Here is a 17,442-nt window from a genome sequence, read left to right as displayed (position 1 = left end):
ACGAAGGAGATTTTTTATTTACTCCAGAACAGTAGCCCTGTATTGTTGAACTCATCCTTGTCTATGTGGGGACAGGGGCAGGAGTCCAGGATCTGGTGCAAGACCTCTACCCAAAGACCCCAACCATATGAGGTCCTTGCCTCATTGGGTTTGGGTTCTTTGGTTCTGCAGGATTTTCTGCATTTTAACTTGACTTCCAGGAAGTTTTTGACTATGTGAATCCCCTTATTGATATCCTTAGCCAAGTGCCTGAAAATGCATTACCTGGGCCCCACGGGTAATACCTTCTGAAAATACTCCAAGGTTATCAATGCTACTATTTCTGTGGCTGAGTAGGGCTCCAGTTTAAGTCAGTAATTACCAAGCTCCTTGAGGTTCTGGCAACCACTCAGGGTCAGAAGTCTCAGTTAAACTATTCTTTCTTGAACCAGCACTGGTATGTCTTTTATAAGACCCAGGTGGACAAAGATGGTGGCTTTGAGGGTTTCACAGTCCTGAGCAGCCATAGCTTCCAGGCCCTGGTATGCTCCCCGAGTCTCTTCTCTCAGGTAAGGAGCCAGTTTACTGGCTGACTGACCCTGGGGTCATTGGTACATACCAACTACCTGTTCAAAAGTTTCCAAAATACCCTCAAGATCATCCCCTGACCTCATCTTTGTGAAGGTTCCACACCCCTCTGTCTGTGTTTGGATAGTGGCATGAGATTATCTGCACTTCCCTTATCTGGACTGGGTTTTAAACTTCCCTATATAAGGCCAGCAGAGGGATTTCTCTTTTCTGCGCCATGATTGGGCAAGGTTGGGGGGTGGGGAAACTACTCTCCAGCCACCCTGTTGCAATGGTCCCCTTTCCAGCTGAACCCAGCCCCTGCTCAGCGTGGCTGGCTCTGGTGCTTCCCCACCACTGAACAGTGGAGAAAGTAGCACCAGCAGGCAGGGGAGTTGGGGGGAGTGAGAGGGACAAGGAGGAAAGGGGTCACAGAAGACAAGGAAGGGAAGTAAAGATGAGGCAGGGAACCAATGCTCTGAGAATTGTAAGCACTGTGGAAGAGCATTTTCCAAACCCCGAACTAGCTCCTTGGCATACCAACATTTCCCCTCTGTGTGGCACCAGAGATCAGGACTCCTACTTGCTGTCACAAGAAGACTCCCACTTTACTCCTACCTCCTTTCCACTTCTGTCCATTCCACCTCCTGTTCCACCACTTCTCCCAACTTTCCATCCTTCTTCAGACCCTTGTATGCAAATCTCACATCACACCCCTGGGCCAAACTATTGCCTTTTGACTATTCTGACCAGGTCACCGGCCTTCCTCAGTTCTATTTCTGTCATGCCCCTTTTTCCCTTCCCTGGACAACAGGCCTTCCTCCTTGATGTCCACTACAGGCCCTCTTCAAGGTCCACACTGTACTCTAACCCTGCTCTACCTGAGCCTCTTCTGGTTTACGAAACATGCAGTGGAGGCTGCTCTTCCCAGCTGCTTGTGAAGTGCTGAGACAGATGAGTTAACAATCAGTGACAGCATAGTGGAGACCACCCTGCTGTTCCCATCACTATTTGTGAGATGCCCAAAACTTCACAGCTCTTCCCTGGGACAAATACAAGACCACGCAAAGTTTCTGATGACATGGTGGGAGAACACATTCAAGAAAAGCCAATAGCTTTGTGGTTAGAAAACTCCTTGGGTTAGGTCTATTTATTACACCTTGGTAGTGGTCCTAGCCCCCCAGGGTAGCTTGTTAGGGTAGCTTGTTATGATTAATGTTTTGAAGTTGCACCTGCTTATAGTATTGTTTATATTTAGCTTTATATAATCATTGCTTAAGTTTTGTCCTTATTAACTTTTTGGTTTTTATTATTAGCTGGCTTCGAGTTGTTTTTGTAGAGCTCATAGGTGCTCATTGTATCTCTTCTTTTTTATCACTGTGAGAAGTTCTTTTAACATAACATAGCAATGGCCTTGTTACCAGCTCCAATTAACTGAACTTGGCACTAACCAGCTTAATAAGAGGGATGAAAGGTGATAAGGGAGACCAATTGGCAATGCCCAAAGTAACACACCAGATAAAGGCCAAATTAAGAGGCGTGCTTGTGATGGGTCTGTTAGACAAAGGAATATGCTGATGGGATAAAAGATGGACAGTCTGCTGACAACAGAGAGACCAATCCAAAAACAAAGAGTCATCAAAGGAGTGAAGTTGAAGAAAAGTATAAAAGTGGGGAGCAAGAAAGTTTGTCGTCATCATAAATTCAGCCTTCAACACCTGTCTGGATCGTCCCAGCCCACAACATACCCTTTGCTTCCAGGGACTGAGTGGATATCTTTTCTGTTGAGTAAAGTAACATCTGGAATTGGGTGAGATTACTGTACTGAATGTTTTTCTCTCTGAATATAGAAACTGCTAATACTTGTTGCAGTTATTTGTTAATTTTTTGCAATTTTTCCAGCATTAACTGAAAGGAACCTGGGTGTCTCCTCTGCCCCCTATCCAAAACAAGCATGTAAGATAAACATGAAACAGCAACAAGAGGCCCAGCTTGGTGACTCAGCTAGCATTCAAAACCAGTACAGGATACCTCAACAAGTACAGTACTCAAATGAACCATCACTTTCTCTGCCAGTTCTAGGCCCTGAGACAGGGTTCATTTTCCCTGGAAGAGAGGCCAGTTTGATAGGACCCATGCGGGAACTGGGGTTGTAAAGGGAGAGTAACAGACTCTCCTAAGTAGCTCTCCTCTACATAACCTTTCATAACTAGGACAGGATTTGTAATAAGAAACATTCCTTCAAAATGCTTCCAGAGACACATAAGTGAATGATGCTCATGGAACTGGCCAGAAATTCATTCATTTCCTTGCAAATAACCAACATGATGAGCTTACAATGAGGATGAGCAAAGGAACAACCCAAGCTCTCTTTCATCTACGACCAAACATGACTCCCAGCCCCACATACTACTCAGAGGGCAGGGAGCATCATCTGTTTCACAATTTAAACTCATTCAGCTTGAACATCCCACTCCAAAAGAGGAATGAAATAGATCTTGGCAAGAAGTGTGAAACAGAAGTGAAATATCTCAGTGCCAGCAAGCAAGTCCAGTGCTAACAGACCAGTGGTTATCTCTACACTGCTAGTAAAGTCTGCTCCCCCACTGCTTACAGCCCTGGCAAGGAGACCCAGCCAAGGATGGTACAGTCTAAAATACCAAAAAACAGGATAGAGAGGTGACAGTGTGTTTCCTGGCCTGGGCAGATCTCCTGCCAGTCTAGCCACACAAGCCAAAAAGTGTCCTCCTCTTCCCCTCTCTCACTTGCATATGGTGTGACATGCAAAGCCAGCCCCAAAAGTGATTATAGTCTCAGGACTGAAGAGGCCTTAGATTTGAATTTTCAGTGAATACCCAGCAACTGGGGTGAAGAGGGCACAAGAGTCTCATATCTGCCAACATTCATGTGTTAAGGATCTGTTGCTTCTGGGCCATGGGGGCAGGGAGGAAAGGGGCGCACAGGTCTGGCCCAGCCATGCAATATAGCACCAGACCCTTGGGAGAAGCCTGGTAGACTTGTGCCCTGAGAAGCTGTACTACATTTACTAAACACACAAAGGGATAATTTTCACATTACAATACTTGTGTCCAAGAGAGTGGAAGAAGAACAAAGGGGAGAAATTGGTGCTTGCATAGCCCAAAGCAACGTGAGGAAAGCTGGCACAGTTCAAACAAAAGAACAGAGTACAATTTTGCTAAGAGAATGAGTTAAGATTTTGCACAGGTCTGTTATCTCCATTCTACCCAGTGGACCTAGAGAGACTGGGCTGCAAAGGCCGCAGGGAGGGCAGCAGGGAGGGGGGCCCGCAGTGGGCAGTCTGCCCCTACCCTGCCCTGCACACAGATCTGGGGGGCGCAGACGGCCCCTGACCCCCAGGAGTGCATGCAATAGCAGACACTGGGGGCAGCTGGCACTGGGAAAATCCCCAGTGTAGGAGGAGTCCCTATCAGCTGGAGCATACGAGGAGTCCCCATCAACTGGAGATACCAGAAAAAACACCCCTATGACTGAAGACAGGAAGGGGCAGAGATGGGACATGGCAGAATGAGCTCCAGTGTGCCCAATTCTCCACTGATGTAACAGTCATGAGCAGGGATCCAGGTTTTCTGTTTCTCATGGAAAAACAGAGAAAACAACAGATTTCCCCTTTTACTGGAAGAAAACACAGATTTCTCATTTTACTGGAGAACCCCACAGATTTTGCAGGTTTGCAAAGAGCTCTCTACAGGCTGGCAGTGTTCCAGCCCACAAGGAACTGGGAGGAAGCAGGAGGACAGCCATCAGGCAGGGGGCACCATGTGCATGTATATGCACATGGCCACCAGGCAGTGTGGAGAGAAGCTTCCACAGGTAAGCCAGGAGCATAAGAGGGGGAGACTGAGGCCCCCATAGTGAGGGAGGAAGTTGGGGACGGTTAGGGCTGCTGCCCAGTGGGTGGTGCATAGGGATTGGAGCCCACAGGGCCCCGATGCAGAATGGCATGGTGTCACAGGGGGCTTATTGGGGGGCAGAGGAGAGGCTATCTTCCCACTGCTACACACGGTCCCAGGGAAGCAGGGGGGACCCATGCCCCTCAGATCTGTGCATGGGGCAGACTGTCTGCTGCAGGCTATCACCCTGCTGCCCCTCCCCCAGGGCCTCCGAAGCCTGGTGGGTGCAACCTGGCACTGCAGCATAGAGTGGGGCTGCATGGCGATCTCGTTGCTGCTGGGAGATCTGCACTGCCTTGGTGATGTGTCCTCTGTGCTCACGGCAGCAGCAGGGTTAAGTGGCATAGGGCTGTGCCCATCACTGCAGCCCCATGCACAGAAGACACATTGCCAGGGCAGTGCAGAGCTTAAGTGCTGTTCCCTGCAGTGCCAGGTCGCACCTGCTGGGCTGTGGAGGCCCTGGGGGAGGGCAGCAGGGAAGGGAGCCTGCAGCTGGCAGCCTGTCCCTGCCCCACACACAGATTTGGGGAAACACAGGTCCCCTCTGCTGCCCGGGAGTGCATGCAGCAGCAGAGAGCCAGTCACTCCCCCCATCAGAGCCTGCAGCAGGCAGCGAGGGGAAGCCAGGCTCCATGTTCTGCTCCTCTGCAGCAGCAGCCGCCTCCTGCCAGGGGAAGGGGGCTGTGGACCTGAGTCCCTGGCCCTGTAAGCCTGGCAGCTGGAGGCCCCCTCCAGCAGGGCTGGGGAGGGGTGGCACCAGCAGGGCTGAGGGTGGCCTGTGGGACACAAGCAGGGCCAGCAGGTTGTGAGGGGCTTTTCATTTTATTCATAGATTTTGGGATTTTTAATCAGAGAATTTGCAATTTTTTAGCAGGGAAAACCAGGATCCCCAGTCATGAGGGACCTCATCTCACTAGACTCTGTAAAAAGTGTTTCCTGCAGCTTTTCTTTGCAACATGGCCTCTGGGAATGGAGGATCTCCAATCTGCTCCCCCAATGCTGGACTGACCTAAGCTCAGAGACAATGGAGAACCAAGCCCTAAGGAACATTCAAAGAGTCCCTGAGGACTTACTACAGCTGAAGTGGAGAGAGCACTTAGTGCCACATAAGGCTAAGACATATAATCCCTGCTTTAAAGTACTACCTTGACTATGGAGCCACTCCCTAGGCCAGTGGTCTCCAAACTTTTTTGATTGCACACCCCTATCAGTAAAAAATTTTTGAGCATGCACCCCCAATATATGTATATTTCTATAAATATACATCTAAATAGAAGTTCTAATATTTTCTTCCTGTACCCCGATGGATCGTCTTGCATACCCCCTGGGGTGCGTGCACCCCACTTTGGAGACCACTGCTCTAGGCCTCTGCTATGACCAGTTAGATCCTCCCCCTCCAACAGTATCAGAAAGCAGCAAGAGACCATTTAAAAAAAAAAATTTCAGAGCAGACTTGCTTGTGGCTTAGAGGGTAGCAAGCTACTTGGGATTTCAATGCAAGGAGTCTGGGAGACTGGTATTATATAAGGTACTAATTGTGGCACTGCTTTGTTTGTGCCTCTCTGTGTTGTTTGTTGCCCATGTAATGGTCTATTTTGAACGAAGGCAAATCCTCTGAGAGTTTCTCTGAAGAACAAAAGACTATGCTACAATCTCTACACCCAAGTAATTTTTCAGTGATGAAAGATCACAGAAAATAGTGATCAGTAATCCAAAAATGTCTGTACCTCCAGCATGAAATTTCAGGGAATTTCAACTAGAGAAGAGGTCTAAACAGCCTGCACTGCTAATTCTTAATTTTAAAAAAATGGACTCAGAATTAATTAATGGATGTATCTATACATTCTCAAAAGCTTCCCTCTGTTTCCAAAGAGCAATGGCTGTAATTAGGGAAAGGATACAGCATATCATTCATAGATGACAAAGCAGATGAATTCACTCTTTTAGTGCAGGACACAACTTAGACTTAGCTATAGAGCTGTGACTAATCCATAACTACCTGTATCTCCCTTAAGCTATTTTTGCTATTTTTGAAGGACAGTGGATACAACTATAGAAACTTTCATATATAAGGCACCAACCAGACTGAATCCAGTTCCTCTTGATAGGTCTGAAAGTTGGTCCATCAAATGGATAGTCAGTGGTTGGTATGAGAGACATTGTGGGGGACTCTCAGTTCCAGCTTTCAGATCACCCACTCCCTATCAGGCCTACTACTAACTGGTAGAATAAACAAGAACTTCTGCTCAGTAGGACTGTGAAACCAATGCCTGCACCAACCCTAAATCCAAATTCTATTTTTAAAAATTGAGAAGGCATGAAAATTATTTGCAAAACGCAAATTATCTCACTGAATACTTGTGTTAATTTTCCATGCAACAGCAATGTAGCGTCCCTAATATTTGACTCCCAAAAGGTAACATCTCCTGCACATAACAAAAAGGCCTAATCCTTGCTTTAAGGGCAAAGCTCAACTTAGCCTTAACTATTATGCACCTACTGAGCTCCTTCACAATTACTTTAGCTGAGGCCACTGAAAATTTTGCATGGCAGTCAAAGTAAGATAGTCACTGGCGAAGTGGAGGTGCTGCCCCTGTGCATATAGGATGCCCAAGTATCAGGGAAGAGCAGACTTTTTCCCTTCAATTGTCATTCTCTTGATGCTAAAGGGTTGGGATATGTTCTGCTGGAAATTCCATCACCACAAGGTATGTACAGAAATATTTAACACCCTGACAAGCTGGAATCTGATTTTGCTGTGGTCCCCAGGAAGCTGCCTTGTGAGTTCTGGTACCTACTTCAGATTTACACATAGCACAGAGTAAAATTTCACATCTGAGAAAGAAAGCAATTCTAGCAGTGCCTGAAAGGACTGAAGATTCTCCATTGGTTAGGGCAGGGACAGGCAATTATTTTGAGCAGAGGGCCGCATACCCAGTTTTGGCAAGCTGTCGAGTGCCAAATAGGTAGCCCCACCCCTTGACAGGTGCCCGCCCCCTGGTCACCATCTTGGGACCAATGTCCCAATGTCTCAGGGCCAGCAGTGGCGGAGCCCAGAGCAGGGTGCAGGCTGTCAGGGGTCTGTGGACTCGGACTGGGCTGCACCAGCAGGGAGAGGAGGAAGCTGGCCCAGCTGGTACAGGCCCTGTGTTCTCACACCCGCTCACTCCTAACACCCACCCAGCCCAGCAGTACAGGTGGGGGGCAGTGCACAGCCCCAACCCCCTGTTTGCCAGCAGGGAAAGACCTGGTATGGACCATGGGGAAAAGTGGCCCTTCGCCTGCCCGGTGACCCACGCACTCTGCTGCAGCCACTCACAGCCCTCATGGGGCTGTCCTGAGCAGGCACAGGCAGCCCCACATGGGCTGCGAGCAGCTGCGGCACGGGGCGAGCTCTAGGCAGGCAGTAGCAGCAAACACTGCCCAGCGCAGCAAGTGAGCGAGGACACCCCCCCCCCCCCCACCTGCTGCCCCGACAGCCAAGCCTGGAGTTGGCGTGGGGCCGGGTTACAAGCTGGTGCTGAGTGCAGGGGAAAAGCAGCCCCTCCCTCACCCCATGGCCAGCACCCCGTGCTGCAGCCACTCACAGCCCACTTGGGGCTGCCTGTACCTGCTCAGGACAGCCCTGCGCAGGCTGCGAGAGGCTGCAGCAGGGACTGCGGGCCATGGGGCGGGCAAGGGGCTGCTTTTCCCTGTGCTCCACACCAGCTCCTTCCCTGCCCTTCCCCGAGCTTCCGGTGCTGGGGCAACCACGTGGTCCCAGGCCAGAAACCCCTACTGAGGCTCCCAGCTTGGGGGGGGTAGGGCTGGGCAGACCCTGCTGTTGCAGGAGCCTGCCAAGGATTCCCCTGGGTCCTACTGCCCCTGGTTCCTATCATTTTTGACAGGAACCAAGGACAGACACATTTTAATTTTCAAAAAAATTTTAGGGACCCCATGGGTCGGATAGAATGACCTGGTTACTACTGCCCAAGGGTGCTGCATTTGGGCAGTAGTAACCAGCAGCACACTTACAGGATGGGAAACTCCCTTCTTGAGAGCACGGAGGCAGAAAGGGATCTTGGAGTCATTACTGACTCCAACACGAACATGGGCCAACAATGCGAGGTCACCGTTGGCAGGGCTAACCGGACCTTGTTATGCATCCACAGGTGCATCTCAAGCAGGGCCAAGGAGGTGATCCTCCCCCTCTACGCAACACTGGTCAGGCCACAGTTGGAGTACTGTGTCCAGTGCTGTGTGCCCTGCTTCAGGAGGGATGCAGACAACATTGAGAGGGTCCAGAGGAGGCCCATTCACATGATCCAGGGACAACAGGGCAGACCCTACAATGAAAGACTGCGGGACCTGAACCTGTTCAGCCTTCACAAGAGAAGGCTGAGGGGGGACCTGGTGACCATCTATAAACTCACTAGGGGGGGACCAGAAGGGTTTGGGAGAGACCTTGTTTCCCCTAGCGCCCCCTGGCATAACAAGGAATAATGGCCATAAGTTGTTGAAGAGTAGGTTTAGATTAGACATCCGTAAGAACTACTTCACAGTCAAGGTGGCTAGGATCCAGAACCAACTTCCAAGTGACGTGGTGCTGGCTTCTATCCTGGGGGTCTTTAAAAGGAGGTTTGATGCCTACCTGGCTGGAATCATTTGAGCCCAGTTTTTAATTCTGCCCAGGCAGGGGGTCAGACTTGAAGCTCTACAAGGTCCCTTTCGACCCTACTTCTATGACTCTATGACCTCGCAGCCCGGAACCGGCCCACGGGCCATATTTTGCCCACCCCTGGGCTTGGGCCATATAGGAATGGGCTACACAACTGCTGTTTAGTCATACGTATAGCATGCTGCAGCATCTCATGATGTTCCAGTTCTGGATTACCCAGTTCTACCAGTATGCCCAGTAGGCAGCATGCCAGAACATTATGTTACTATTGTGCTAATCTGAGCAGCAGTGTTATGATATAAATGAAGCAAAATCAGAGCGTGATCATCAAACAACTCATTCTTAGTTGTGTGTTTCATGTCAGGCTGTGAAGGCAGTTTTGGAAAAGGTAATGTACTAAGCCAGGGCACTGCACAGTTTCCTGTCCAAGCTGGCTTCAGGGACAATCCTATATCAGCTCAGCCTCAACACACTTTTCTCCACATGATACTCAATCACAAACCCAGCTACATGCATGTGGCTGACTATGAGGAGCTTTCTTCCTTCAGGGGTGGCCAGACTGTGCTGCCCACAGGCCAGACATTGCCTACACAGCTGACATGACTTTGCATTTAATACAGAAAGCCTGCATCTTTGTTATAAAGTGAAAGAAGGCTGCAGTCTGCTTCTGGCAGCTCTCACTACAGCCCTTGCTTAGCTGAAGTTTGGGTAGGGTGGCCAAGCTGCACCCTTCTCAAGTACAAAGTGACAGCATTCACACCAAGACCCACCTGGCCTTCTTGGGTTTTGCCTTGGGGATGGATTCGGAGCTGCTCTTTCTGTCTTTCGGGTCCCTGGGGCCTTTGGGCTCACGGGGTTTCCTGGGTTTCTTGGTTGTTTCCTTCTGCTTGGGCTCCTTCAGCTTCTTGGGTTCCTTCAGCTTCTTGGGCTCTTTTGGTTCTTTAGGTTCTCTCTTCCTCTTTGGTTTGGTCTCCTTCTCCACAGCTCCTTTCTCCCCCACCTCCTGGTCCCCTAGGTCCTTTTTCTTCCGTTTCTTCTTCACCCCGGTGCCCCCACCCCCATTGTCTTGCATCCCATTATGGGACAATATTCTCTTCTGCATGGCCTCATCAGGCTCATCTAGATACTGGCACTGACTGGCAAAGTCAGAAGCCTTCACCTGGTGACCTAGGTGGTTCTGATCCTCACTGCTGGCAAAGGGGTCCTGTGACTTGCACTCGCAGGTGTCCGAGGCATCAGACATTGGGGAATGTCTCAGTTGTTTTAATCTTGACAGCTAAAGAGAAAACAGAAAGAAAGAACATTAAGCAAACATCACCTGCAGAAATGACAGGGGGAGTTCCATGGACACTAATAAGGACATTGCTGGGCTCCTGAACCTGTGGCTCTTCAGAAGTGTGGGTGCAGAATTCTATCCAAGGAAGGATTCTGTTGATCTGAATGGATTACATGATGCATCAGACATCCACAACGCCCATAAATGCACAAGCAAAGGGTGCCAGACAGCCCTGATAATAGTATCTCCTACAACAAATTACAACAAACACCATTTAGGTAGAGCTTCTCAGCCAGGATCTCAGAGCAGAATACTCAACGGGGCAAGTTTCCCTTGTCATTGGCAGACCAGTGGCAGACCTGGGTTTAGAACCTGCTTCTTGATACAGTACCTGGGCCATGCTGTTTTCTACAGGGAGAAAAATAGCCCCCCACAAAGAAAATACTCTATTAGCTGAATGACAATCAACTCCCCCAACCTCTGCTCTTACCTTCCTAAGAACATCTCGGATCTTCCAAGATGCTTGAGTCAGGGGTTAGCTAAAACAACTTTAGCTACAAAGCCAAAAGAATCCCTGCCCTCCCCTCACAGCCCCCTGTGCTTCAAGGTGTGCCACATGCTTCCAGTCTGATCTCTCTAATAGAAGGCAGTCCCTACTTCAGGTACCATTCCTGTAATAGGACAAGCCAACTCTCTGGAGAGGTTCAGGCTCCCTAGGTCACCAATCATGGTCTTAATCTCCTCCCTCCAGACCCTATATCAGCCCAGGCACCTGGAATGGATCAGCCTCCAATGGACCCAGTGAACTAAGAGGAAGCCTAGCTAATAGGGGCAGGGAATACTGGAACAGGCAAGGCAGGTCAATTTCTCTCATCTACAGGGACAATGGCCTTGATGTTAAGAGATCTGAAAAAATCTTGTATGCTTCCAAATGACTCCTTTCATACAAGTGATACCACACAGCATTCAGCACATTTTTAATTGTGAGATGCTCTGCAAGGGCCCCACAATCGGAAACTGAGCTGCCTGTAGCCAGGGAGCATGTGACACCAGCTTAAGTCTGGGCACTACAGGCCTGAAACAGATATTCCCCAATCATAGTAGACTAGCTGGGCTTGGATTTAAAGAACAGGCACAGCATGAATCTAAACAAACAACATGAAGAGTTTACTAGGCAAGTGAAGGTAACCCAACTCAACCACATTTAAAATTCAACTCTCATCTACCCTACTTTTTTCTGAAAGGCTCTGGCTAGGAACAGATGTTGTGTGCATCTCAAGACAAGTTGTTCCTATGTTTATCCCGAACACAAAAGTCCCAGGCTTGGAAGGTGGCCCTTTTACTCAGGGTTAGGCGAGCAGCTGAATACACACCCAGTTTTCTGCCACTGATTCAATGATCCAATTCTGTGGCAACCATTCAGACATACTTTGAAATGTCCTGGGGGAAACCGTTAGAATTTTATCCCATGAACCTTTTTAGGGTTTGTCCTAAACAAAGTTCTCTTTAAAAAAAAAAAGACTTAACTGTCTTTCACTCCACAAAAGAATAAAGAAACTCTCACTCCAGTTCTCCAACAAAAAGGACTGGCGTTCTTGAGAATCAAACTTCCTTATTATGACAAACTTTGAAGCAGGGGTGGGCAAAATATGGCCGGGCAAAATATGGCCTGCCATGTGCGAGGTGCGGGGCATGGCATGAAGGGCAACCCAGGGCACACCGTGGGGCTGAGGCAGTCCAGTGGCCAGACTCCATTTTTCACCAGCCCTGGCAATAGGGGCACCTTCCAGCTGCTATAGTCATCGGACCTGGCCCTACTGCCTGAGTACCCTGGCTGATCTGCTCTGTGCCCACCACCAGGGATGTGACCTGCATGGGTAGAGCACTCAGCCAGGCAGCTGGGATGAGGCCACAGGTCAGCAGGGAGTGGCATCTTGGAGCAAGGTGGGTGGGTGGAGCTAGGGAAACCCCGTGACCCTGGAGTGGTGACAATGCCAGGCTGGGGTTCAGGGCAGAGTGTGACAGGACACAACTTGTGCCTGCCACTTTAACCATTTTAGCAGGATGCAGAACAGCTTGCAGATGTCAGCAGATGCAATCAGGTAGTCACATGGTGGTCAGCAGGCTTATTGGTGGAGATGCTGGGAAGCCTGGGTATAAGACCAGGCCCTGAGAGCAGGGCTGCAGGGATGCTGCTGGATTAGCCTTGCCTGGCTGGAAGAGTCTGCTCCCAGAACATATGGAGGTCAAGGGTAGGAACTATGGGGATGGAGGAGGTTCCTGGTCTTGGAGCATGACTGGAAACGACACCCTGCTGGGGTTGGATGGTGTGATGAGGCTGCCTGTGGCAGGGCAGTCTCCAGGAAATGCCACATCTGTGCCTCCCTAGTGAAAGGCGAGTAAGGTGTGCCAGAAAGCCTTAGCCCCCACTGCTTTGTGGGTACCCTGTGGAAGGGGAAGGCTAGAGGAGCACACCCTGAGAGAAAAGCACAGGGCCCAGGCCTATTGAGTGGGGCCTGAGGTGGGGTCCAGGCTGATAGAAGGGACCTGAAACAGGGCACAGGGACCAAGGCCCACAGAGCGAGGCCTGAGGCCCAAAAGACATAAGGCCCAGCAGCCCAGTGAGGGGGCAGGGTAGAGGCCCCCATAAGGGGGCATGCATCTAAGGTATGTCTGAGGATGCCTGAGGCCAAGTTTGGGCCAGTGGCTGAGTGCGGCCCAGCAATGGGGTGGGGAGAGTTGGAAGTAATTTTGGATGCCATCTGCAAGGCAGGGGACACAGTATAAGGGGAAGTTTGGAGCCGTATATTTCGCCCATGGTATCAGGGCAATTAAATGGGCAGCTTCCTGCATTTTTCCATCTACTCTGATGCATCAAGGAGTTGCAGGTGAGGTAGGGTGGACTGCCCTAGACAGGCAGCTAGGCCGATGTAGTGATCAGCCCTAAGCAAGCCCCCTGTTACACACAGCCACAATCTGCTGCCCGCACACCCAGAGACAGGCTTGGGTTCCACAGGCAGAGGCTGCGCAGGGAATGGACCATGGCTCTGCTTCAGCCCTGGCCCCACACTGTCACCTCCCCAAGATCCTGTCCTGGACCTGGCCCATGATGTCTCTATGAAGACCCCAGGATCACAGGGTAGTGGAAGCATAGGGCCAGGGCACAGCCCCAGTTTGGTAGACAGGGGCATGTAGTGCCCCAGCCCTGCACTGTCACCACCCTGAAATCCTGAGGTCTCCATGAAGACTGGCCGGGAGCCATGAAGGCAGAGTGCACAGCCAGGAGGACGGGATGGGGCCACAAGCCAGGAGGACTGGATGGGGCCACAACCAGGCAGGGAGCTGCATCCAGGGTTGGGATCTTGGGGTGGAGGCAGCACAGAGCTGGGGGGAGGGGAGGGCAGATCTGCTTCCAACATTCCCCTGCCTGCAAAACCCCCACCTGTCACAGAGGCATGTTGGCAGCGGATCACAACTCTGCTCCTGCCCTGGCCCTGCTCTGTCACCTCCCCATGACCCCACCCCATGATCCTGGCCTCGCCCACCCATCTTCCTCCCAAACATAGCTCCCCACTCGCCTGCAGCCCTGACACATAGGGAGTTTTGGTGAGCTGTTGCACCAGGGTGGGGAGCAGGGGGTAAGGGACATGCAGGGGTGCTGATCTTGCTCGCAACAGCTCAGCAATACTCTATGTGTCCGTGTGGCCCAAATTGCCCACTCTTGCTTTAAGGCTTTTTTACCTCAAATTAACAAAAAAAAAGACACACCTCCATTTCTGCTTTCAGGACTGAGGCCATTGTCTCTTCATCTCCTTCTACTGGCTAAACTATATATTTATAAATAGGGGTCTACTTAACTGTTGACAAAATAAAACAATGTTCGTGGCTTAGTCACAGCACAAAGCCAATTTTGCAGGCATTTCCTGGTGGTCCTGCCACTTGCCGCTTACTGGATGAGGGTCATTGCCACTGCATTTAACTTCTTAAAAGATGACACAAACACTTTCACTTCACTGACTGGTGCCTTCACTCAGTCTACATCACTAACAAACAGTAACTCTCAATCAAATGAACTATGGCTGCAGTGACTGTCACGTTGCATTTGTATTGCAGTAAACATTGGAACATTCTAAAAGAGAGCATTATATAATACTTTGGAAGGTTTTTTTCCAGTTGATTTTGCAGGAAATCACAACCAATGCAATATTTCCACAAAAACTGCAAATAAAGTATTTATTTATAAGGCTCTCAGTTAAAAGAACTGATCCTTTACCTTAGGTAGTTAACTCTCCCACTTTTCTATCCAAGGATCCAGGATTCAAGTCCTGTAGACAACCCTGCCAGGAAGCTCAATTGACTAGTTATCTTTAAATTCCCCTGAGGCTTGGAGCTGCCACCTACCTTTGGAAATCCACATACAGCTTTCACATACCTGGTCTCTCAAAGCAAGTTCCAGCTATAAAATAATCAGTCTGCTGGATCCTTGCTGGTAGCAGCCACTGACTAAAGCCACAATTTTTTGGCATCCACCAGGTGGCAGGGCCTCAGCACATCCCTCAATGGTTACCATACTGAGCCGCAAGCTCTACTTGAGTTCTGTATTCTCTTTGTTTTCCAGGCAATATTGGTATCCTGTTGCTGAATCTGCTGGTGTGTACTTCTGGCCTGGGTTGGGAGCTGGGCTGAGCCTAGCTGAATGCACATTACAGAAGACACACTGCTCATAAATAGGAAACTGGAGAATGACAATTTTATAGTAGACCACAGTTCCAGAAACAGACCCTTATTAGTGATATTGTGTAAGACTGCCTGTCAGGAGTGGCTCCTGCAACACAGTAAGCCATGCCGTATTGGATGAGGAACAAAAACACTTGGAATAAACTTCTCTCAATTTGTGAGCACTCTTAAACTACAACCCAGCCTACGTTCAGCCACCAGGTCCTTTAAAGCCAAGCACAGAAATCGTGCAGGCCTAGGCTTTGGCAGCTCATCTTGCACAGTCAGCACAGAGGAGTATTGTGGGAGACGCATGGTTTTTTTTCTTGACAAGCTGAAAACACATACTAATTCACCAGTGAGCTCACTCTACCCACACTGCAATTCATCCTCCCAGGCAGCAGCATCATGTCATGACAATAGTTAGAGAGATACACTCCTCCACCTCACCAAAAAGATCCATCTTAATACAGCACAGAGGAAAGGCATAGCCTGATAACATAATCATTAGACAATACACAGCCAGACATACACAAAAGTTCCAATATCAGCTCTCGAGATCTCAAGAAGGGCACTTGATGCCAAAAAACTTGTCCAGCAGCTTTCCCAACTATACAATTGGCCCAATAAAAGATATAACAAAAATCTTTGTCTCTTGGACAATACCAGCTAGCTAGTTCTTTGCTTAAATCTTTACAAGGACAAACCCTTTAGTATCCACAGGGCTAGCAGCTCTGCCTATTTTGAAGATTGCCCATTATATCCTACTTAGAGGCCCAGTCAGGTATTTATAATAGAATTGTCAAACTCACCTCCCCCCAGGCTGTATCTGAGGCTCCTTGAGGCCCTGACCCATCCAGGAAATGGACTAGATCCAACAGCTGCAGCAGCTCCAGCTGCAGTTCCAGCTCCCATATGGTGTACACAGTGGCAATGGCTGCAGCTCCAGTTCATACTACATGCCCCATGCAGGTGATGAAGCTGGAGCTGCTGCTGCTGACCTGCGTTTCTTGCTGAGGCAGCAGCTCTAGCTCCAGCACAGAATGCAGTGGCAACACCTCTGGCTCCTGCATGGGGTATTCAGGGGTGGCAGCGGGGCCAGTAGCCAAAAAGCTGGAGCCACAGTGGTGGCGACAAGTGAAACTGCTAGAGGACAACAGCGGCTGTATCAGCCCTCACTCATCCTCCTGGCATTGACTGCTATATCCACAGGGGCCTTAAGCCCTGGATTCTGTTGCAGGCCACTCTCCCAGCTACACCCTTTAATTTCCAGTGGCCTTAAAGTAGCCTGGTGAGACAGACTCAGCAGGTCTGTGGGCAGATCCAGCCTGTGAGCTGTAAGTTTCAAACCACTGGTTCATAACATTGAAAACTTTAACCATTTTGGCTGAAAATTTTCATGTCCAAGACCTGCCTCTAGCTGAATGTTTCTGGAAAATCAACCAAAACAGTTTAACTCGGAGGCAACATTTTTGGCCAGAGTGCGGAAAAAATCACGATGTCTACTTTGTAAGGTGCTGGAGTGCTGGCATGCCAGAAAGACAAAACCGGGGAGTGGGGTTCATGGCAGGGCACACTGCATATTAATATAATTAGTAATCATACATGTTGCTTTTTTATGGTAAATACCAGGTTTTCTAAAAATTCTAAACACGGTGACAATAAATAAAACTTCATATAGCAGAGAAGAGAGAAGAAAGGTAAAGAAAAGCAAAAACAAAAAAGAGGGCAGAGAAAAAAGAGAAGAGAGAAAAGAGAAAGAAAAAGAGAAGAGAAAAGAACAGGAAAGAGAGGAGGAAAAAAGGAAAAAGAAAAAGGGTGTGTCCCTCGCTGTCAATGGTCTCCCACCACTACCGGCTCTGGCTTGGGCCTGATGGTCCACAGCGGTGTCTGGCAGAGGGAGGCAGCAACACCGCAGCAGCAGCCACCAGGGCCTCCCTGACAGCTGGGAAGGAGGGCCCAGTCAGGGCTTGAGCATACAGATGTCCCATCCCACCCAGGTAGGAGCAGCACCGGGATGCTGAGTGCTGAAGCCAGGCACTTAGAGCAGGGTCTGGATGGCACAGGTAGAAGCAGGTGTGGTAGGAGATGTGGGCAGTCTGGCCCAGCTGTGCCCTCGGGAGGGCAGCAGCCAGAGGAGAGCAGGGGCTGAGTGGAAAGCAGGGGCTGCCCCAGGGACCCGCAGACATGGGCCACAGTGGGTAGAGAGGCCCAGTGGCACCTGAGGTGGGGCCTGGCTCACACAGCTCCATGGTGATGGGGGGTAACTGCCCTGCCTGCGAGGAGATGCCTCCTGGCCAGGGCAGGATGCTGGG

At 49.8% G+C, this 17,442-nt stretch overlaps 1 protein-coding gene across 9 annotated transcripts in view; it reads right to left on the bottom strand.

The window, feature by feature from the left end:
• CHD6 (chromodomain helicase DNA binding protein 6) overlaps positions 1-17,442 on the bottom strand; it is a 253,245-nt gene that overhangs the window by 164,045 nt on the left and 71,758 nt on the right. For all 9 annotated transcript variants that reach the window (XM_090020474.1, XM_090020470.1, XM_090020475.1 and 6 more), the window contains one exon: positions 9,906-10,411. In XM_090020474.1, coding sequence (XP_089876600.1) covers positions 9,906-10,378 — 473 coding nt within the window. In that variant the 5' untranslated portion in view covers positions 10,379-10,411. The remainder of the gene's footprint in view (positions 1-9,905; positions 10,412-17,442) is intronic.

The sequence above is a fragment of the Crocodylus siamensis genome, chromosome 10, assembly GCF_052110815.1.
Source record: "Crocodylus siamensis isolate JL-2025a chromosome 10, ASM5211081v1, whole genome shotgun sequence".
NCBI classification, from domain to species: domain Eukaryota; kingdom Metazoa; phylum Chordata; order Crocodylia; family Crocodylidae; genus Crocodylus; species Crocodylus siamensis.
Note: the sequence above shows the minus strand (reverse complement) of the source record. Positions and strands in the feature narration are given on the sequence as shown.